The sequence below is a fragment of the Pteropus medius genome, unplaced genomic scaffold, assembly GCF_902729225.1.
Source record: "Pteropus medius unplaced genomic scaffold, Ma_sr-lr_union100, whole genome shotgun sequence".
Classification (NCBI taxonomy): domain Eukaryota; kingdom Metazoa; phylum Chordata; class Mammalia; order Chiroptera; family Pteropodidae; genus Pteropus; species Pteropus medius.
The window spans coordinates 2,703,087-2,726,999 of NW_024353787.1; the positions used below are offsets into that span (position 1 = coordinate 2,703,087).

General features: G+C 37.2%; 1 protein-coding gene and 1 pseudogene across 1 annotated transcript in view; both read right to left on the reverse strand.

Moving 5' to 3' along the window:
• Positions 1-9,439: 9,439 nt before the first annotated feature.
• LOC120593321 (uncharacterized) lies at positions 9,440-9,558 on the reverse strand (annotated as a pseudogene).
• A 5,338-nt stretch (positions 9,559-14,896) lies between these two features.
• LOC120593269 (protein argonaute-4) overlaps positions 14,897-23,913 on the reverse strand; it is a 28,386-nt gene continuing 19,369 nt past the window's right edge. Inside the window, exons 16-18 of the mRNA XM_039851013.1 lie at positions 21,282-21,383; positions 20,820-21,019; positions 14,897-18,747 (exon numbers count right to left, since the gene is read on the reverse strand). Coding sequence (XP_039706947.1) covers positions 18,639-18,747; positions 20,820-21,019; positions 21,282-21,383 — 411 coding nt within the window. The 3' untranslated portion in view covers positions 14,897-18,638. The remainder of the gene's footprint in view (positions 18,748-20,819; positions 21,020-21,281; positions 21,384-23,913) is intronic.

Consider the following 23,913-nt stretch of genomic DNA (forward strand, 5'->3'; position numbering starts at 1 on the left):
GAAGATGAGCAAGAATTAGCTAAGCAAAGGATAGGAGAAAGGCATACTAAGCAGCATTAGCAGAGAGCATGAAGGTGAGAAATAGCACATATGTAGGAACTATCAGCAGTGATATTGTAGCATAAAGAAGGGAGAAAGAAACAATGAGGACAGGGTAGAGAAGTACATCATGCCCAAATCTGCCCACTCTCTTCCCAGCCCAACCCAGGACAGGGGCAGAAGGGGGCGGGACAGGAGCTGTCCCTGGTTCTGACACTAAAGGCAGATTTACAGTGTAGTTCCACCCAGGCTGGAACTGAACTTATCCAGATCAAGCCTATTTTTCCGGGTCTTCTGTAGCACACACAAAGGCTTCCAAATCCTAAACTTGGCCTGGCAGAACATGAAAGCCCTTTGGACAGGCTGCTCCTGAGTGAGTTGGAGAATCTAAGGAATATCTAAGTCTAGGAACCAGAACTCCAGGATATTAAAGTTTATTTAGGGTCAGGCATGGCCAGGAAAGACATCCTCTTTGAAATAAAAGTAGATGTTGATCTACTATACCAAATGAACCCCAAAAGTGGTAGTTAACCTATGGGGTCCTAGCTTGACCCCTCAGGGAATATAAACTAACAACTCAACTTTCAACCCAGAATTAATTCCTATTATCTTCCTTCACCTCCATTAATTCAATGGGGCTTAATGGAAAAATATTTACAATAAATATGACCTCAGTATATCAATGGGCCAAGAAAAAAAGCATTTTCACAAGTAAGACTATATAATCATCATTCATTCTTAATAAAGTCAATATATAAGAATGAGTCTACATCCAGTAATTTAAAAAATTATATTACATATTCGAATGATCAAATTATGTGATGGAACTGTACCAGTATGATCCTGTGAAAAGCAATTTGGCAATATTTATCAATAGCTGTACAATGTTTCTGCTCTTTGACTTATAATTCCACCCAATTACATACTGAAAACACTTGGAATCAGACAAATTTGTGTCAAATCTCAGCTCTACCACATGCAAACGTGTAACCTTAAGCAAGCCCTCATCCCCTTATGAACTGTAATTTCCTCATCTGTAAAAAATCTCATAGAATTGTGGGAAGATTAAATTAATTCATGAATGGCAAAGGCCAAGCATCACACTTAGCACTTATAGGTGCTGAATATAAGATAATTCTTACTGTCCTGTGCTCTGCTGCTGAGACAGGTCCTTGTTTTCTTTCTACATCATCTTAATCATTTTCATGGCTTTATTTTTTTTTTAATCGTAAATAAAAATAGAAAATGAAGAAAAGAGCAAATTAGTCATATCCTTTAAATGGCAGATACTTATATCCCTATTTCCTCCTAGGTTGGGCTCCAAGAGCCACCACCTAATTGGTTTTTGACTTAAGCAAGTAGGAGATTGGTGGTGCCTATTCTGAGACTGAGAACACTAAAGGACGAGTAAGTTTTGCCAAAAAAGATAATGACTATGGTTTTTGACATATTGAGCTTGGGGTGCCTGAAAAATATCCTAGTATAATTGTCTCACACATGGTTGAACATGTGGTATGGAACCCAGAAAAGATGTTTCACTTGAAGATCCATATTTGAAAGTTAAAATCATACAAATAGTAACTGAAGCCATGAGAATCAATGAGAACTCTCGAAGAGGGTGTGTTATATGAAGAGAGAATAGAGCTAAGACAAAACCCTAAAAAACACCACTTAACTCATTCCTTCATATTGAAATGGTAATAAAATCCTGTGGACTCTACCTCCTAATACCTTTTAATCCTCTCTATTTTTCTGTATCCCTACTGCTATTATTCAAGTCCAGGTCACCACTAACTCTTGCCTGGAAAAGTGCAACAGCCTCTTAACTCCCTAAGTCTAGTCTTGTGTGCTGAGATCCGGTCTCTAATTACATCCAGGTTGATCTTTCTAAAATACAAATATATATTCATTAACTCAACAAACATTTACTAAATGCCTACCGGTTAGTAAACAAAGCAGACATATATGTTCCTTGTCCTCATGAAGATTACAGTGGCATAGACAATAAACGAGTAAAAAAACCCAAAATATATTTCAAGATAAGTGCTTTGAAGGAACATAATAGGCTGCTGTTTAAGACAGAATAAGAATAACTGAAGATGGTGACTATATCAGTAGTCAAGAAAGAAGGAGGTATTTCTTTAACGATACAGAACTAAAATACTGGTCCATCAGCATGTAAGTTGGGAGGTGGGGTGATCAGGGTTAGTGTTCTAAAGGTCCTTGTACTATTTAGGACAAGGATAAAGGTATTTATTTGCTTTAGACTTTGGTAAGCACACATGGTAAAACTTTTAAAAAGCTAATAAATGAAAAGAAATAGAATAAAAAAGAATAACAACAGAACTTTTAAACCTTTGGCTAAATATCTCTAGAATGATTAAAAGAATTGAGTCAGTAGTTTAAAAATCTTCCCACAAAAGAAAAATATATCATATGGTTTTAGAGGTCAGTTCCATCAAACATTCAAGCAGTAACAGATCATTTCAATTTTATACAAACTTTTCCAAAGAAGATGGAATGCTCCCTAAGTCAGTATAATGTGATACCAAAACCAATAAGGACTGTACAAGAAAGGAATATTAGAGCCTAGTCTCACTCATGAACAAGGATGTAAAAATCCTAAACAAAATAAGAGGGAACCAAATCTACCGATATATCAAAATATTAAATCTATATATCATGACCAAATTGTACGTATCCCAGGAATGCAAGGTGGTTTAGAAAATTTACAGATTTACACTAGAAAATCTGTAAATGTCAGGTTAACAATGAAAAATAATATGACCAGCTTATAGATGCAGGAAAAAAAAAATCACTTAATAAATTCAACACCTATTAATGATTAAAAAAAAAACACTCAGCAAACGAAGAAAAAAGTTTCTTAAACTGTTAAAGGGTATTTACCAAAATTCTAAGGAAAAAAAAAATTCTGTAGCAAACACTATTTAAATTAATATTATATTGTGAAAATGTTCAAACATAAAATTATCGAGTGACTAGCATAATAAACTCCCATCACATACCTAACCATCATCCGAATATAGCAATTAAAAAATACAAACTTTATTCTTAATAGTAAAACATCAGAAGCATTCTCTTTAAAATCAGGAACAAGACAAAAAGGCCCATATTTTTTTAAACATTGTACTGGAGGTCCAGCGTCACAGTGGGGCCAAAAGAAAAAAGTTCAAAGACTAGATTGGAATAAATTAAACTGTTATTATTCACAGATGAGATAACTGTCTACAAAGAAAACCCAAGATAATCTATAGACAAATTATTATATATGAATAAAAGTTTTTAGCAAGACTGATAATTATGAGATTCATATTCTTAAAAATCCATTGCATTAAAAAAATTACTTACAATAGCAACAGAAATAAGAAAGCATCAAGAAACAAATCTGACAAAAGCTGTGCAAGACCTGTACAGAAAAAAAATTACTAAGATTTTATTGAAAAACATTTTAAAAGACCAAATAAATGGATAGAAAACTTGGCCCCTAGATAGGAAGTCTCATTATTGTATACTCAAATTCATTTATAGACTCAATGCAATCATAATAAAAGTTCCATTAGGTTTGTGTGTATACAACTCGATGAGCCTATTTTAAATTTTACACAGATGAACAGAGGCCTAAAGAATAGCAAAGACACTTATGAAGAAAAATAAGATGGAGGAATTTGTCCTACCATATATTATGTCTTATTACACAACTAGGGTGATTAAGATAGCAAGGTAGTGGCCCAGGGTTAGGAAAATTGGCATGTAAAACAGATTATAGAGTCTGGAAACAGGCTCATTCATGTATGGAAACCATACTAGTATGAAAAAGGTGGCACTGAAGACCCCAAGGCAAAGGACAAACTAATCAATAATGGAACTGCGACAACTAATTATCTATATAGAAAAATATAAAACCAGAGTCCTACCTCACCCTATACATAAAAATCAACTTGTGTGAAAGGCAAGTCTTGAAAAATGTGTAGGGAAAAAATATAAGCAACTTGAGGTGGGGAAGAATTTCTTAAGCATAACATACTAACCAAAAACATACTAAGCACTAAAAAAAAAAAAAAAAAAAAAAAGACCATGAATTCAACTAGATTAAAATTAAGAACTTAAGTTCATTAAAAGACATTACAAAGAAAATTAAGACAAGGCAAAAACAAATATTTACAATACATATAACCATCAAATTATAATATCCAATATTTATTAAGAACAGCTACAAATCAATTAAGAAAAACAGATAATTATATATATTTTTAAAAAGACAAAAGTCATAAACAGCCATTTCACAGAAGGGGAAATATGAAGAATGAAAAACCATATAAAAAAAGTTCAATCTCATTCTTTATTAAGAAAATACAAAGTAAGATCACAATGAGACATCAATTTTAGCCTACTAAATTAGGTGAAAATTAAAACTGTAGAATAATGAGAACTCTTAGATACTTTTTGGTGAAAGTGTAAATTGATACAACCAACACACTACTTTGTAAAGTTGAAAATGTGCATACCCTACAACCCAGCAATTTTGGTTCAAAGAAACTTCTGCTTTTGCCAAGAGAAGATATGCATAAGAATATTCTTAGTAGCATTATTTGTAACAGCAAAATATTGAAAACAACACTAACTCCATCCATAATATAACTGTGAGATATATATATATACCTCAGAAACATGATATTGAGTGACAAAACAAGTTGCAGAAGAATGCATATAGTATGCCTCTAATTACATAAAATTCAAAAATACACAAAAGTAAGTTATATAGTTTAAGGATACAAATATATGTATTGAACAATACAGAAAAGTAAGGGAATGGTAAACCCAAATTTCAAGAGGGAAAAGAATGGGACTAGATTTTGAAGAACACACAACACTTCAAAAGGTAAAGGTAAAACAAATAAATAAAAAACAAAGGCAAAAATAATATTCTCTCTTTTGCTAAACTGAATGGTGGATAATAGGTGTTTGTTACAGCATTCTTCTTTATTCCATACATATGTTATATTCTTTGTAACTATGTGATCTTAGGCAACTAATTTAGTCACACTATGCCTCAGTTTTCCCATTTGTAAGTCAGAAAAAACAGTAATAACCAACCTTTATACTGCTGTTGGGAGAATTAAATTCTTTAATGCATACAGAGTGCTTACAACAATCCCTCAACCTAGTGCGTAAACATTCACTTGCAACCTGTTTTCTGTGCAATAATCCTTATCTCGATTATACTTAAAGTCTCCCAGACTAAGACCCTGTTTTATCCTGTCCAGAGAATAAACTTTCAATCTTTTACCAGGTTGGATATAGCAGAGATGTGCAGTTACCTGACTGTTGTGAAGCTGGAGAGAATCTGGAAGTCTAGCAGATTTTTACCATTCTTTCAACCTAACTTCCTGTTTTCAGCCCTATCTTCATCCCCATGTCCAGAGAGGTTCTTGGTGCCTCCAATTCCTAATGTTCTGTGTGCCTGTGTCTGTGTTTTTATGTGAGAAAGAGCTTGACAGAGAGAGAGTTTGCAGGAAAAATTAATTTGTCTTTGGCTTTCTTCCACATCACTTTAGGATTTAGCTTTCTGGGATGTACAAAGTCAGTTATCACCAGTCCATAAAATTTCTAACTTCCAAAAATGTGTTCCTGTTTTCTCTTCTCCTTTGCTCTATATCCTTATGGGTTTGTACTTTTTTAAAAAAAAATCGATTTATTATTGTTTCTGTGGGGTTAATGGAGGAAACAGATAAATGTGAGTGAGTTAATTCACCAAGTCTCACTCTTAAATATGAGGCAGTACAGAATAGTGGTTAAGACCACATGCCCTAGACTGCCTCGGCTACCCCACTTTCAAGCTGTATGACCTTTGTTAAACCACTCAAGCTCTCATTTCCTTCAAATCAACATTTATAAATTAAAGGTAGTAGCACCTACTTCAGTAGTTGTTATGAGGATTAAATAAATTAATATTTGAAAAAACTCAGAACTTTGCTCATTAACACTGCAAGAGCTCAATAAATATTGCTAATATCGTTTGAGGAAATTTCCCAGCATGAAAGTCAGAGAACAAAAAAGTAAACACAGTTCAAAGGAAATAGAAACCACGCAAAGGGAACACAATAAAAACTTTCCCTACAAAATTGCATTATCTATTCCCAGAAAAATAAGATACTGCATTCACTAAACAAGAGATTGTGACCGTATGAACAATTTAAAGGAAAATATTAAAATAGAAAAAATTTTGAATGCATACATGAAAGACAGAATTGAGAAAATTATCCCAGAAAGTAAAACAAAGAAAAAAAATGGAAATTAAAACTAGAAGAGAAAATAAAAGAAAATTAGAGGAGCCATTCATTAGGTCCCACATCTGAACAGAAGATTCAATTCAGGAGAGAGGAGAAAAAAAAAAAAGAATAAATTATCAAAGATCCAATACAAAAAACTTCCTCAGAACTAAAGGGCTTGAGTTCCCAGAAAGGGGCCATTCTGGGAAATACTCACATAAGTGCAGATCATGGTAAAGTTTCAAATTTTCAGGAAAAAAAAGAGATTTTAGAGCTTTCTATCAGAGCACTTAGCACACTTTTGTTATTTTTCTTTTGTTTGTTTTATGTGAGGGCAGGGACAATGTCAACCCTCCTCACGGATACAGCCAGCACCCAAGCAGTGCCCGGAAAAGGGTAGGTGCATATTTGTTAAACTACCTTTGCGTAATTTTTGAAAACACACAAATCCCTCCATAAACCCTCGGAAATCCCGCATTATTTATGGAGGACACTTAGGGCTGACGAAGTCATTGCATCAGTTAGACTGATGAATCCGAAAATGAATACCAACTATTTTTTAGATTTTCATTATACTTTCCGGGAAAGTCTTCAAGGTTTGGAGTCAAAAAGCCCTGGATTTGAATCCTGATCTTACAAGCTGTGTGACCTGAGATTACTAAAGCCCTTCAGCAAAAATGTAGTGACCACCAGCCTTAGGCTTTCTTGCAGGGAAGAAACACTTTGGTTATAATTACGAAACGGTCCTTTCCCTCCTGAGTTCTTGAATGGAGAGACGGACATGGAAAAAAAAAAATTACCACAGCCTCCCGACGGGTCGTTCCTCACCCTCTCGAGCCCATTTCCCACACAGCTTTAAAACACTGTTTTAAACTGAACACTGGTTCAAATTACTTGCCTTTATAGAGTTCTTCAGTGCCTCCCTTGTGCCCTCAGGATAAGTGGCCACTGAGTTCTGTCAGAGCCTCACGCAGCCCCGATGCGGATGCTTCGCGGGCTTCCCTCTAACCATGGCGTCCTCTAAGGTCTACATATGGCCGCAACCACGATAGGCCGCCAGACCGAGATCCGATGGGTGACCTGGAGGAAGGACTGAGCATGCGCGACTTAGCTCCTCCCCTCATTCCTAATCTCAGATCCTCAAGCCTGCAGGAAGCTTCCCCCTCACTCCCCAAGTCAACTGAGGTTGAACTGACATTTAGTATACTGCATATATTTAAAGTGTGCAATCTACTGAGTTTTGACATACGTATACACGCGTGAACTCATTCCCGAAATCAAGATAAGGAACATATCCATAACCCTCTGAAGTTTCCTCCTGCTCCTTTGTAGTCCGGGCTCTTGTCCCTTTGTCTTCCCCCCTGCAACCACTGATCTACTTTCTGTTGCCATTGACTAGATTTCATTTTGTAGTATTTTATATAACCAGAATAAGTCCTTTTTTTGGCCTGCTTCTTTCACTTACCAAAATTATTCTGAGATTCACCTATGTTACGTGTATCAATAGTTCATTGCTCTTTAAAGAATAGCATTACATTACACAAATATGCAGACATTTATTTATTAATTTACATGTTGATGGGCATTTGAGTTGTTTTCAGTTTGAGGCCATTACAAAGAAAACTGCTATGAACATTTGTCTTCAAGTCTTTCAAGCATTTGCTTGGGGAAATATCTAGCTAAGTCTTATGATAAGTGCATAACTTTTATTTTATGTCTTTAAAGAATTTAAAGAACTTTTTAAGAAGCAGCAAACTGTTTTCTAAAGTGATTGCATAATTTTGGATTCTCACTAGAAGCGTATGAGATTTCCAGTTGCTCCATATCCTCCCAAACACTTGGCATGCTCAGTCTTTTTTAGTCTTCTAGTGTAATGATATCTCATTGTGGTTTCAATTTACAATTTCCAAATGACAAATTATGTTCAGCATTTTCTCAAGTGTTTATTTGCCATTTGTATATTTTCTGATGTGAAGTGTCTGATCAAATATTTTCACCATTTTTTAAATTGGCTCGTCTTATTAAATTGTAAGAATTCTTCATATATTCTAGATACAAGTCTTTTATCAGATATGTTTTGCAAATATTTTCTTTCAGGTTATGCCTTGATTTCATTTTCATATCAGTGTCTTAAGAGCAAACATTTTTAATTTTCATGACATTTAATTTATTAATATTTTTCCTTTTATTTTTGATGATTTTTGTGTTGTTTTAAAAGTTTGCCAAACTCAAGATCACTGTGATTTTCTTCCATGTTTTCTTTTAGAAGTTTTATAGTTTCAACTTTTGCATTTAGGTTTATGATCCATTTTGAATTATTTTTTATATATGGTGAGAAGTAAAAGTCAAGGTTATTTTTCTTTTTTTGGCTATCCAAATTGTTAAAAAGATTGCCCTCATTAAATTGTCTTAGCACTTGTGTTGAAAGTCAACTAGCCGTATATGTATTTTCTGGACTCTATTTCTGGACTCTCTATTCTATTCCATATATCTATCTGTCTATCTTTATGCCAATACCACACTGTCTTGTTTACTGCAGCTTTAATATAAGTTTTGAGATAGGGTAGTGTAGTGGTTATTTATTGCCGCATAACAAATTCCACATATTTGGAGGCTTAAAACAACACACATTCATTATCTCATAGTCTCTGTGGGTCAAGAGTCTGGGCATGGCTTAGCTAGATCCTCTGTTTAGCATTTCACAGGCTGTAATCAAAGTGTAGGCCAAGGCTGGGTTCTCATCTGAAGGCTTGACTAGAAAAATTATCTGGCTCACATGTTTGTTAGCAGAATTCAGTTCACTGCAGCTACATAACCAAAGGTTCTGTTTTTTGTTGGTTGGCAGCTAGAAGCTACCCTTACCTCCTAGAGGCCCCTTATAATTCCTTGCCACCTGGGCATCCCCAACATCACCAAAAAGGAGAGTGACAAAGGGAGAGAGACAGAGAGAGGACTTGAGAGTGAGTTTGCTAGCAAGACAGTTCTACTTATTTTTATTTATATTTATTTATTTTTATTTTATTTTTTTTTAGGCAAGTCAACTCTTGGTTGACCTCACAGATTGCAAGGACCTTGTCAGCTTACAATCCCTTATTTTTTTTTATTTTTTATGCCTACAGCACCTGGTCTTCCTAGGTGGTCTCCCATCCAAGTACTAACCAGGCCCGACTCTGCTTAGCTTCCAAGATCAAACGAGACCAGGCTTGTTCAGGGTAGCATGGCTGTAGATGCAAGATGGTTTTAAATAACTTAATGTAATCATAAAATCACAGCCCATCACTTTTGCCATATTTTATTGATTAGAAGAAAATCGCAGGTTCTGTCCACAGTGAAGGGGAGAGGATTATACAAAGACCTGAACACTAAGAGGTAGGGATCACGGGGCCATCTTAGAATCTGTCCTCCATAGATAGTATAAGTTCTTCAACTATGTTTTTCTTCTTAAAGTTGATTTTGGCTATTCTAGGTCCTTTGCCTTATTGTATAAATTTTAGAATCAGCTGTAAATTTCTACCAAAAAAGCTGACTGGAATTTTGATTAGGACTGTGTTAGATCTATAGATTTGGGTACAAATAACACCTTAAAACTATTGAGTCTTCTGATGCATGATCATAGTGCATCTCTCCATTTACAACAATCTTCTTTAATTTCTATCAGCAAAGGTTTCTAGTTTCCAATGTACATATCTTGCACATATTTGTACAAATTTATCCCTAAGCATTTTATATTTTTGATGCTATTTAAATGGGATTTTTAAATTTTTCAATTTCATTAAAAAATCCTTAATCAGAAAACTTGGAAAAGTAGACTCACTGTATGGAAAACCATGGTTGTCCAGTGCTTACTGTAACTAGGAAGACATGCATGTTAAATAAAGAGTAGTAATGTTAGCACTCCCATTTAGAAGAGTGACTTCTAAGCAAGTCCCCTTACCTAAGTATTATCAGCAATAAAGATGACATCTTGCTCTTCATGCAACTATCTAATACCTATGTTTATTTTTCAATTTTTTCTGACTGGCCCAGGGAAGACAGTATGATTTATTAACTCCCTAAATCATCAACATCTCCCTCATCTGACTGGTGAAACCTACTCATATTTCAAAACTCAACTCAAGGCTTCCTGCCTTCATGACAACTTCCTGACATTCCCTCCCATGTGTCCCTGCTTGCACTTCCTGAGGTGCATGTGGCAACACTTAGCTGCTCTCCTTTGTCAATATAGCCATCTTGTTCCTCCTCCTCCTTCTAAATATGTAAAAGTCTCAAAAGTGTAAAGAAAAACCATATTTTATTTATCTTTGTAGCCCCAATGCCTAACACAATGCTAGGTGAGCAGTAGGTATTCAGCAAATGCTTACCAAATAAATTAATTTTTTGAGAATTTTTATAAGATTTATTTAAACTAAACTGATGAAAATTGCTGGGAAGCAAAATCTAAAATGCTCCTAAAAGGAATTGTTATGACTACAAAATGATATGACTTCAGTTCTTGAAAAAGGATAACTGTTCATTACATAATGGTTAATGAAATAACAGAACACAAAGTCCTATATATACATTAAGATTACAACTATATAAAAATGTGTGTGCATTGAAAGGTAATATGTAAAATAAATTGCCATGTTTTTGGTATCTTTTTTAACAAAAATTTTAAAACTCTTTATTATTTCTAATGTCTGAATTCCCTACCCTCTCGCCCCACGCACATAGGGTTGGGGGTGAGGGATTAATGTTATGTGGGACACTGAGACACTGAGGGCAGCCAAGTAAAGACAGTTGAGGAAAGCAGGATTAAACAAGAGAGAAACAAAGTTTGAATGCTAACCAAATCCAAGGGCCAGGAACAGGGTCAAGGAAAGAGATCACAGAACCTAGAACTCAGAATAGGATCACTGGGAGAGCAAAATTCAGGATGGAGGGGAATTCAAACATTGCTTCCCTAAATATCTATGGGAGACAATGGATTTCATTTGTTTAACACACATTAAACACACATGTCAGACACTGGGCACTGGTTTCACAAAGATGAATAAGACAAAGTCTTAAATGGGATAAATACAAAGATGCCTAGGCCTCTTATAGTAATAGTGTTGAAAATCAAAAACAAAGAGAAGATATTAAATGCAGCCAGAGGAAAAAGGGCATTATCTTTTATATTAGCAAAAGTAACAGAGAAATAGAAACAATGGGATATATAGAGAGGGAAAGAGATATAAGAGGAGGTTTACTATAGGATTGGGCTCATGCAGTTATGGAGGCCAAAAAGGCATACAATCTGCCATCTGTAAGCTGGAGAACCAGTCTGAGTCCAAATGCCTGAGAACTAGGAGGCCACTTGTGTCAAATCCCAGAATATGAAGGCCTGAGAATCAGGAGCTCTGATGTCCAAAGGATGTCCCAGCCCAAGAAGAAAGAGGAAATTAGCTCTTCCTTTGTCTTTTTGTTCTATTTGGGCCTCAATGGATTGGATGATGCTTGTCCACATTTGTGAGGGCGAACTCTTTATTCAGTCTACTGATTCAAATGCTAATCCCTTCCAGAAACACCCTCAAGACACACCCAGAAATAATGTTTCATCAGCTATCTATCCAGTCAAGTTTACACATAAAATTAACCATCACTTCTTGAAAGGAGCTGACAGATGAACAATGGAAGCTAAATGACAATAGAATAACATCTTCACAGCTGAAAGATAAAACCCACCAAACTATATTACCTATCAAAATTGTCCTTCAAAAATTAAAAGACCCAATTACAAAATGGGCAAAGGACTAGAATAGCTATTTCTCCAAATAAGATATACAAATGGACAGTAAGCACAGGAAAAGATACTCAACATCAGTAATCGCTAGAAAAATACGAGTCAAAACCACGAAGAGATATCACTTCATACCCATTAGGATCACAACTGTTTAAACAAACAAACAAACAAATCCAGAAACAAACAAGTGTCCCAGTGAGGATGTTGAGAAATTGGAACCCTTGCGCACTGCTGGTGGGAGTGTAAAATGGTGCAGCTGCCATGGAAAATAGTGTGGTGGTTCCTCAACACAAAATTACCATGTGATCCAGCAACTCCACTTCTGGATGTATAGACAGAAGAATTGAAAGTAGGGTCTTGAAGAGATATTTGTGCATTCATGTTCATAGCGACAGTGTTCACAATAGCTGGGCACACATTTGAATGGTATTAATCACCCCCTACATATTGATGGCTTCCAATTTCTTTCACCAGTCCACATACATCACTCTCAAATCCAGTTTGCTCAAAACTGAATTGACCACTTTCCTCCTTTCTACAACTCATGGATTTGCTTCTTCTGTGTTCAGCCTCTCAGTGGCACTGTTATCTACCCAGCTACCCAAGCCAGAAACTTGGGAGCCCTCCTAAGGAGTCGACCTCATTCTCTTCTCTCCATATCTACTTTCACCAAGTTCTACTTTTTCTACTTTCTGAACATCTCTTGTATTTGCTCTCTCTCTCCAAATGTACTATCACTGCTCAAGTTCAAGCCTCATCATCTCTTGCTTGGGCTATTATATTAAAACTTTAACCTCATTTCAGCAGAATTCCAGCTGAACCTACCCATCACACTGCTGACAGCATAACTAACACAAATCAGACTCTGCTAGTCCCCTGTACCTATAGGATAAACTCTAAATTCCTTAGAATGCCATTCAAGTCTTGTCCTATCAGGAACTGGTGCTTGCCTCTGTAGTCCAACCTTACCACCTCCACTTTCCTCCTCACCCCTTATAATCTAAGAGAACTGAAATTACTTGTAATTCATCCAAACAAATCATGTTTGGGGGTTCCCACCCCACCTGTGCCTTTGCCCATAAGAATTTCTGGACTACTGTCTTCTACCTTGTTTACTTATAAAACTCCTATTTATTTTGAGACAGCGCTTTGAGTCATCACCTCCTGTAAGAAATATACCTTGATCCCACAGGCTGGGTTAGGAACCTCTCTAAGTGATCTCATGGTTCTATGCATACATTTCTCATAACACTTACAAGTGAACTTTTCAACAGCAAGAACTTTTTTCTTTCACCTTTCTATTTCCAAGCACAAAATAGGAGCTCCAGAAATGTTTGTTAAATTTGTACAAACAATTTGTAACACAGTTGCTAGGTTCTCTATCTAATTTTGACCCTCTTTGCCTTAAAGACTGATCCCTAGCTTCTGGATAATAAAGTCAAAATAGAGGAAGTCAGAGCTAAGAGATAGAGAGCAAAAGATGAGGTACATGTCTTGTAATGGTGCTGATCAGTCCGACTTCCCTAATTGCTGGTCACCCACATACACAGGAGTGGGCACGTGAGCCATTCTGGCTGGTGTAACATATCCCCTAGTGACTGATACAAGGATGAATGTGAACATGACACAAATGGTGGGGAATGAAGTGGGAGGAAGGCCATCTGAATTCACCTGAAATGCACAAAATAATGGGGTTCCCATAATAAAGGAATTCTATTACTCAAAGAAGGAGTAAGGGAAAGCATCTGGGTAGATGAAAACTATGGCTACCATAATCTACTGTAAGAGAACACTATATCTAGAATCCCCTTGCCCACCTGGCAAACTCCTGCTCATGCTTCATGACCTATCCTAAACTTCATTATCACTGTAAAGTCTTTCCTGATTCCCCATGGCAAAAATTGTTTCCCTTTCTAAGTTCCTGTAATGTAATGCTCAATAGCAGGTGCAATGAAGTTAGACAGGTCTGGATTTAGATTCTAGTTTTGCCACTCAGTAACTGTGTGTTATTTAACTTCTTTGAAGCTGACTCCTCATTTTTAAAATGGGGATACCAGTATCATCCTCAGAGGACTGTTGTGGGATTAAAGATGCCAATATAAAGTGATTGGCATATATGAGGCACTCAGATAAAGTTAATCTCACTGCCTCCTCCTCCTCCCCACTCTATGCCATACTAGAATGGACTCTTAGAGGAATTGTATTTGCTCTTCTGTGTTCCCAGTTCCTAGGCAGAGCTTGACATATACTGGGTTCGTGATAAATGTTTGATAACAGATAAATCTGCAGAGGGGGATTTTGTGCTGATGGAAAAAACAATGATCTATAGTAAAGTTAGCTGTACACAGAATTTGCTCCTCTGGTAAACTATAAATTCCCTTAGGATAAGAGCCTAATTGTGTAAATCTCTGTGTTATCATTGCCATAACAAACAAAAGGGCTTTGCTGGTGAGAATTTTTTAAGACAGGAGACTGGATAGCCCCAGGATGGATGAATTTGAGCAGCACCTCCTCTGAAGTCAGTTATTCAATGTGTGGCCATACTGCCCTCTGGAGACTGAGGATTTTTCTCAAAACATCACTAAAAGAGATCTTCCCATTAAGAGGTATACCTAAAACCCTGATGAATCTTGTAAAGTTTTCATATGTAAAATGTTATAAGCAGCTTTTCTAAAATTCCCAAATAACAATTTCAAAAAATAGGGAGACCCAGGAATTAAAAATACAAAAATTTCTCACTGTTCTTTCTCAAATTTCTACAATTGATGAAATTGTTTTTAAGAAGCAGCCATGTGTGTTGCCATTACAGTATACTCCATATTTATTAGACAATTGACAAGAAAAACAACTTTTGGCACAAGAATGCCAATTTATTCTTTTTTGGACACATAACACAAAATATCCCTGCAGGCCAAAAAAAAAATTGCAAAATTTAAACAACCATCATCTTATTTCAACATGGGGATACCACCCCTCCCTTAATAGTTTAGAAAGTACCTCGTATTGCTAGAGACATACACCCAGTCCAAATTTAATAAAATACATTTTAAAACGTTACAGGTCTAACGATATAGAAACAAAAATTACACCATTAGTCAAATGAACAAATGCAAACATTTCCAGCCACTAGACATAGAAAGAGCATGAATAGGTCAATAGCAAGGGATAAGAAAATGGTTAATCAATAACAAGATCTTCCCTTTAATTTTGCAAGGAAAAATCCTTGGAGTTGAAATCGTATTGATACAATGCCCTCAGCCTCCACTTTCTTAAAATGAAAGCAGAGTTACCGCCTTGCTATTGAGCAAGAATATCTTACAGCACATCCACAAAGGGTTGCTAGGGCAGGGTGGAGAGGGTGAGCCTTGTTAAACAGTGGATTACCTTTTCTCACAGGAGGGATAGGTAGCTGAGCCAGGTAGGTAATCTCTGATATAGGCTGGGCACCAGATCCTAAAATACAGACCATATAGAATATGTCTGCTTGTAAATCATCACCTTTGGAAGCAGCAAATAGAATTTACAGTAAGAATGAATATGTTCTGTCTGCCTAGACTGCTGGCTGCGTTAAGCCAGCTAGTTATCTTTATAAATTGCTCAGAGTTCAACAGCTAACAACAACGACAAAACATAACTGGTTCAACATTTGGATCTTCACCACTCTCTTAATGTCCCCGCACCTTGTCCCCAAATTGTTACTCTTTAGCATTGCTACATTTAAATCTTTCACACTATGTGACAGTGCCTAAACAGGTTGCATTTTAAAAAAACCAAGCACCCTAAACCTACTTCTAGTGAATGCACACCTCCCATTGATTGACACATGCATAACAATTCAGTCAGTCCAGAGGGTTACGGATTCAAATTGTCAAGCCCAGTTGAAACTATGCATTCAGACTTGCTTGCAATAGTACTGCTGCAACTCTGATTCTGCAATGGTTATCTCTTAAAGATTCGCTCCTCAGCAAGTTTTTCCAATATTCCTAGTTCTTCTATATTTCTTTCCTTTTGTCCAAAATGACAGCGTTGCACACTTAAAGGTACTGTTTTCCTATAAAAATAGGCCTCCCGGCTTTTCCTCCACCACCACAATGATTTGTCCCAGTGAACTAGGACTGACTGAGGTTGTACAAACTGTAGGGTTCAAGGTTGAGCGTACGGCCCAACTGCAGGCAAGCAAATCAGGCTTCCAGGCACTCTGCCTTGCTCTCTGTTCCATTCATGCCAGGAGATGGTGAGAAGTGACGCTTCTTCTGTGCGTTATTAACAAGCAAGCCCGAGGCACTCAAGTGCTGGTGTGGTGCCCGCTGGCCAGCCAGCCAGCCAGCCACCAAGAGTTCTTCAAATCCTGGACTCCAGCAAGCCCTCCTCCTATAAAAGCTTGTTTTTCCTCCTTTTGGGTCTAGGGTGGCCATGCTGAAGAGTATTTTCTGTGCTCTCCCTGAACAAGTGTGAATAAAAGCAGCAGCCAGCCCCTCACCAACATGTCCTGATTTGTAGTATCCAAGTGAGGTATTTGCAAAAAAGGAAAATCTTAAGAAATTAACATTTGCCATTTCTTCACTTTGTTGTGCATCAGTTACAGAGCTTGCTTTCATCCCACTGTATGCAGAGAATGACATCTGCATTCATCTTAATGAGCTACAGGACTCGATATATATTATAAAACTCTCAGAGACCAGTCTCACCAAACACTGGTGGTCCCGCTGATCAACAGCACATGGAAATGTAAACTTCGATGTATTTACTAGCTTGTTTAAAAGACTGAAGAAAAACAGGGCTTTATATTGCTGGGATTTTGAGAAGGCTAGTTTAAAAGAGTTGGACTGGCTAATGAGTTCAAGCAAACACCCTTCACCATCAGATCCAGTGTTTCCAGACAGAGGTGGTAACATTGATTTACCACATTGAGTCTTTCTCTTCTCCCAGCTCCTTCCTCATCCACGTGGAGTGTGGCTCTGGGCCTTTTATCCCCTTTTCCAGCTCTCACTCCTGAGGGTCCAGCACAGAGAATTACAGGCCAGTGAAATTTGGACTGGGCAACACTGGCTGCAACTACGAAGACTCTATGTAACTGTTGTCCATTCACAAAGTATTATCTACACTAAATACAAAATACATTTTCCCTACATTTTAACTGATACTTGCTTTAGATCCATTTGTTTGGAATCCTGTCTCCCAGTGATCGGAATCCAGAATCTATTAAGAAAAATCAACCTTTCTATGCAGTTTTCATTTAATAAAAGGAAGGAAACCTCACCAAGTACATTTCAGGTTGATAAAGAAGCACAAAATTTGCACTGCAAGTAATTGTATAAGTAACCTTGATTCCCAGGAAAAAAAGTTTTAAATGCTGGTACATTTTTGCAAGTTGCAGCATCACTCAATGTACCTTAAGGACTGGCAAAGCCTATCCAGTAAGGAAGCATCCTGGTTCTAGCTTATTTTAAAACAAAGTGACAGGACACCAACTGTGACTATAAAACAGATAAAAAATAATTCTTTAAAAAGGCATGGAAATATATGTCTTTTCTGACTGTTTCAGAAATTGCCAGATTATGATCTATAAGAAATAGCTGATAAAATCATACCGAAATCTCATCTACAAAACTACATTGTCAGGGGAAGGAAGAGGAGGGATCTTAAAAAATGTTTATTGCCAAAGTTAACTTTCTATGAGAAAAGTTTAAAAATCATTTAGATCTAAGAAACCACACAGCAGCATAAAATGGGCACTTTTGAAAACTTTGAAAAATACTAACAGCTAATTTTTTTCAAAGAGGGGGAAACATGAGTACTTTTACCATGGCAGTGTTATTTGTCACCGTGACATGCGTTATATCTGTTTGTGTTACACATTCACAAAAGTCAACCAAATAAGAGAACTGCCTGTTTGAATCTGGAGCCAAATATAGTGCAATTGCTTGGCAGCCTAGACTTAGACTTGCACTAGCACAAGTCTGTAAAGATCAATAAGATTAAGTAGTAAAACTAATGAAACTCTGTAAAACTTTCAAAATTAATGCTCATTAAAGGCATTTACAGTGGCGAAGTCAGAAATCTCCATTAAAAAGTCTATGGACCCACACGAGTAAATAGTTACGCTGAACCGAAGTAGATTGTTTGGTTTTTCTCTCCCACTTATGCATACATCCCACTCGATGAATACAGAAAAAAGGAATAATCTTCTTTTATAAGACTAGAGGGATGCGGTGAACACCACAGCTAGCAAAATATTCCATAGAAACCTTTCTTGTAAAGTCCTTTAGAAAGTTCAGGCTGATCAGCCTTTGCATGTTGAGGTAAAAATTCAGTCCAGTGCATCAGAAAAGACAATCTATGAGTATCTATTACTTTAAAAAAAATGGCTCAATTTTGTTGATGCATCAGACAGTGCTGCGAAGTATATATTCAGTGCAACTATTCCAAGCTGCTGGTAGAAGACAACCTGAAGTCAACTTGGCTCTCTCTAGAGGCAGTAGGCATTTGAAACATTTTGAGGCTGCATGGGGTGCCAAATTGGTTGAGCTATTCTTCTGAGACTCTCAGGCAAAATACATTGTGTGCTGGGTATCATGATGGATCTGCACGGCTTTAGCCAAGGCCTGAGGATCTCGGCCGTTGCTCTGTCCTGACACATGACTGCCTTCTGCACTGTAAAGAGAATAAAGCAAAAAAACAAAACAAAACAAAACAAAACAAAACAAAACAAAACAAAAAAAACGACAAAAAAACACGTATAACAAAAGATCATTTCAAACTTCGCATGTTTCAAATAGCACAAATAGTACTGGATTCAAAATCTTAGGCTCAAGCTGTGGTTCCTTAAATAGTTTGTATTATTTCTCTAAATATCAGTTGCTTAACTGGAAAATGCAATATAACTTATTTAGTGGCTGACGTAATAATTAAATAATGTCTACAAAGACCCAAATCCTTAATGGTGCCTCCATAAGGACTTACATTGGCCACTGTGTCTGGTTAATGCTTACTTTTCCTTTAGGCTTCAAATGTCATTTCCCCCAGAGAAATTTTCCCTAACTCTAAAGTTTAGGTCAGAGCCACCTGGAACAGATCTTCTACTTTTCTTTCATTTGAAAGAAACAATTAAAATTAAATTATTAATTGGATAATTAATTATTTCCCCACTGGGATATAACTCTAAGAAAACAGCAACTTTGTCTATCTTACACACCACTGAATCTCTAGTGCCCAGCACACAGTATAGTCTCAATAATCATTTGTTGAATGAATAAATAAATGTATGTGCCTAGCTCAGTGTTGGAACATAGTAAAAACTCAGCAAATGTTATCATGCTACCAGTTTCTTCTTGTCTTCCCCTCACTAGCTAAAGTGACCTTGGAGAAGTAACAACTCCTCTGAACTCTACTCTTTCAGGATAACAATAACAACTTCTGAACATACCTCTTAAGGGTGCCATGTGCTATAAAGCTCTTGGTAAACTATAAATCACCATCCCTCTTCTGACTCCTCTCACCCACTCACATCCAATTAACTGTTAAGTACTGTCTATCTGATTCCAGGAATAGCTTTTTACATATAACAAAGACAATTTTGCTCTAACATACTTTCCAGCTTCATGCCTGCTGGTTCCCTTTCATATGCTTCAGCCAAAGAAAACTTGCTATTGTCCAAACATGTCACTTGCTTTCTCTTCTTTGTGTCCATTGTTCCCTCTGCCTGGAAAATCCTTTTCTCTTCTTTGTAGAGCCAAATCTTATCCATCCAGCTATGAAATCTTTTCTAACAGCCTTTCCTCTGATGTCCCATTGCACGTCCACCTATACTGCTCTGGGCTAATTGTCAGTTCTATGTTTATCTGTATTACTTCCCATACTGAAACATAAAATCCCAGGAACATGTGCTCCTCGTCTTAGTATTTTTAGTACTTAGCACAGTGCTGGGCACACAGTCAATGCCTAATAAATGTGTCGAATGAATGAATGTATACTACAGAATGAAAGGTACAAAAGTCACAGCTGGGCATTTTCTATAATAGCGTATTTTCAACCCTTACAGAAATAGACTTGCAGTGGAATGTCTACTATTTAGCAGCTGAATGCAGACTTGGGGAAGAGCCCAGAAATTGCTACACTTCACAGATGGTCATTTGGAAAAGAAAATTACTGCAGAGAACTTGTTTAGCTATTTAATAGTAGCTCAGTAACAGGTCAAAATGTCTGATTCTCTTGGGATCCCTACTTGAGCATAAGAATGGTCTGGCACTCCTCCTCTCCCACATACACATCCAGGTTCACTCTAGTGCATTCTTCCAGATTGTACTGAAGGCAAAGTGAACTGGTCAGGACTTTCCCTGTATGAAGTAGGATCCACAGGCCTGTGACTGCTCTGACTAGAGCCAGGACACTGTGTTGGCCACCTTCTGAGGCTGCTGAGGACCTGAGCAGAAGTGAAATGCATTTGGCTCTATGGGCAACTCCAAAACCACCGGCAACTCCAAATTAGATTCCTTTCCTCAGGCAGACTTTAGGCACACCATACAAGTATAAACAGGCCTGATCATTTCTTGGACCAAAAGTCACATTATAAGTTCTCAAAGACACGTGCAATTTTATTCTCTCCTTGCAATTTAAACCTTAAAAAGAAAATTAACCTTCTCCAAAGAGTTTTCAGTAGGAGCTCATTTTTTTAAAACATGCTGCTAACACACAGAAAGAGATTTTATTGTGCCTGAGAAACTTGCCTGTCATGATCTTTATCCACGAGATGATACCTTGCTCTGAATGCTACAAGCCGGGCATAATACGCAGGGGCTGGAATAGAGACTGAGCGTGTGCACCGCACATAGGTATGACACAGCTGGTAAGTCAGTAGCTGGAGCTCATCTGCAGTGAAGCAGTTGTCATCCCACAAGACCTGGTAATGTGAAGGACGGCTGGTTCCCTGGAGAGAGAGTTTTATGATTAATATATTTCTGACATGGGTTGACTACCAGAGAGAAGAATTGAAATATACTCCTTAAACTCAGAAGTATTCCTGCCTAGCACACCTATAAGCAGATACCTAGACCAAAAGACAACAGTTCTAGAAGACAAGCATTAACAAAGTTATGCACAGTATTTAATAACAAGTCTACTCAAGCTAGGTGCTAAATTTGCAAACATCTCTCTATCAAGTCAAAGATCTGGACCAACTTCCAAATTACCTGAATTCCTGCATGACTACAGAGGTAAAAGTCAAATTCAGATGGATGTGTAATGGTGCTATCCACTGTAGTGCCTGCTGGTACATTGCCACTTTTACCCACCTACCAAAAAAAAAGTGTAATTAGTCATCAAAGTGCCAAACTAAGCTTAGGCCATTTTTTTTCTTTTATACGTTAATTGGTAATAAATTAGTAAACTGCTCTTGCAAAGCAGTTTAGTTCAAGATGTTGAACTGCATTGAAATATGATAAAGGCATTATGGAAGGCACTGGGAAAAGCTGGTGAGAGGAAACAACAGAGCCATGCCTTACAGGGTAAGCAGCAGTTAAGAGGGGAGATGGGATAAAAATGGGAAACTCTCCAAATATTTCCTTAAGACAGGGATGTATAAACAAACTGTGGTTCATCCATGTCATGAAATACTACCCAGCAATAAAAAGGAACAAACTACTACACGTACGAAAACCTGGATGAATCTCAAATGCATCATGCTATGTGAAAGAAGCCAGACTCAAAAGCTATGGGAATCCATTTATATGATATGCTGGGAAAAAACAAAACTATAGGGACAGAACACCTATCAGTGGTTGCCAGGGACTGTAAGTGAGGAAAAGGGTTGACTACGAAAGAGCATAAGAGAATTTGTGTGTCTGATTCTATATCTTCTTTACTGAGGTGGTGGTTATACAACTATATGCATCTGTCAAAACTTGAAGAACAGTACACTAAAAAAGGGTGAATTTTACTCTATCTATATTATACCTTAATAAAAAAATGGAAAAAGGTATGGGATGAATATGGGCATTACAGGTATAAAAATGCAATGTATATGGGAAATGGGAGGTATGTGAAGGCATGTTGAAATATGAAACTAAAATGTTATGTTTTGGCTACATTGGGACAATACTAAACACCACAGAAAAACAGCAGGCAGAGGATGCATGTGTGAAGGAAGAATGAAGACTGCTAGGAGTCTCCTGCAATACAGAAAAGTTCTACCTAGGGCAGAGGGAACACACAAGAAGAAAAATTGAGACAAGAGATTTCAGGGCAGAGGACTATTTAACCAACTGGATATGGGGTGACAGGAAAGGAGAATAATTCAAAGACAATTCTGAAGTTTCTAGATTGGCTGACTTAATGTACATTGATGCCAAGTAACAGAAGAAAAGAAAAATTGGGGGAGGAATATGTTTTGGATGAGGATAAAACAGTAAGTAGAAGGTTTAGACGTGTTTTGCTTGAAATGCCTGTGGTAGATTTGCATCACTGTTGCCAAATAGTCTTGTGCCCATCCCTGGGGGAGGATTATATTTCCCCACCCAATTAACTCTGGAGTTGCCATGTAACTTGCTTTGGAAGATAAAATGTGGCCTGAAATGTGTTACTTCTGGGAAGATGCTTTAAGAACCAGCACTTGGCTCATCGTGTATCTTTTTTCCCCTCTGCTACAATGGCTGGCAATGTTCCAGGTACATGCTTCTCTGTCAGCCTAGGTTCTAAAGGGAAGAGAGCAGGGTCACAGCTGCTGCAGAGTCACAATGAATGTGTAATGTGAGCAAGAAATAAATCTTTGAAGGCCACTAAGATTTTGGAGTTTTTTTGTTACCACAGCACAGGCTAGCCTAGCCTATCTTGACTGATATAATGCCTATAGAGTATGATAGTAAATTTGTCTGGTAGATAATTAGAAGTGCAAGTCAGATACTACATAGAAAAGTTTGGGGCCGGAAATACAGATTTAGGAATCTATAAGCAAATAAGTGAATCCAGAGAAGTGGGTGAGCCTACAGAGAGTTGAAATCGAAAAAAGAAGAGGTAAAAGTATGAAATGCCAGGAAACATTAGTGTTTAACAAACAGAGGAAGAAGAGGACCCAAAGAAAGCCTGATTACAGAGGTGGGTAGTGAGCCTGGACAGTCACAGTGCTAAGGCCAAAGAAGGCTGCAAAGAGGTCAGTGTGGGGACCTGACAAGATATTGCTAGAATCAAAATGAGCAAGTCATTAAGAGAGCGACTTAAGTGGAGTCGCTGAAATTAAAGTCAGGCTACAGAGAAGTGAAGTATGATGTGAGAAGGTAAGATAGAAAGTCTAGTCATTTTCTTCCTAAAAGTTTGGTCACGAAAGGAAGGAAAGATAAGGTGGCAAGTAGACTGAAGGAGAAACAGAGCAAAGAGAAGTTTATTTGGGGGAACTAAGGAAGAGCTGGGAAACTTTAGAGGGTGAGGAGAGGAGGTAATAGAATGGGAAAGATTGAAACTTTAGAAAAGAATGGGTAATTAATGAAGCGAGGCGGGAAAAGATGAGGGACAAAGAATAGGTGGGGGAAAGAAAGCATAGGTGGAGAGGATTAGCCTCTGTGATGTGAGGAAGGAGATGAAAAAACACGAGGCTTAATTAAATTTGAAGGTAGAGGAGGAGAAGCCAAGAAAAGCCATGCCTTCTAGATTTTGTTTTCTGGGGAAAATAGAAGGTTGTTCTGTTGTTGGCAATGTAAATTACTGGCAATGAAGATGTCATGAATAGGGGCTAGGGAGTTAAGAAGAGTATAAAGGTTTGAAACAGATGCTTGGAGAATAAAATAAATGAAAAAATTACAGCCTCAAAGACCTGGTTGAGATTTGCTATCA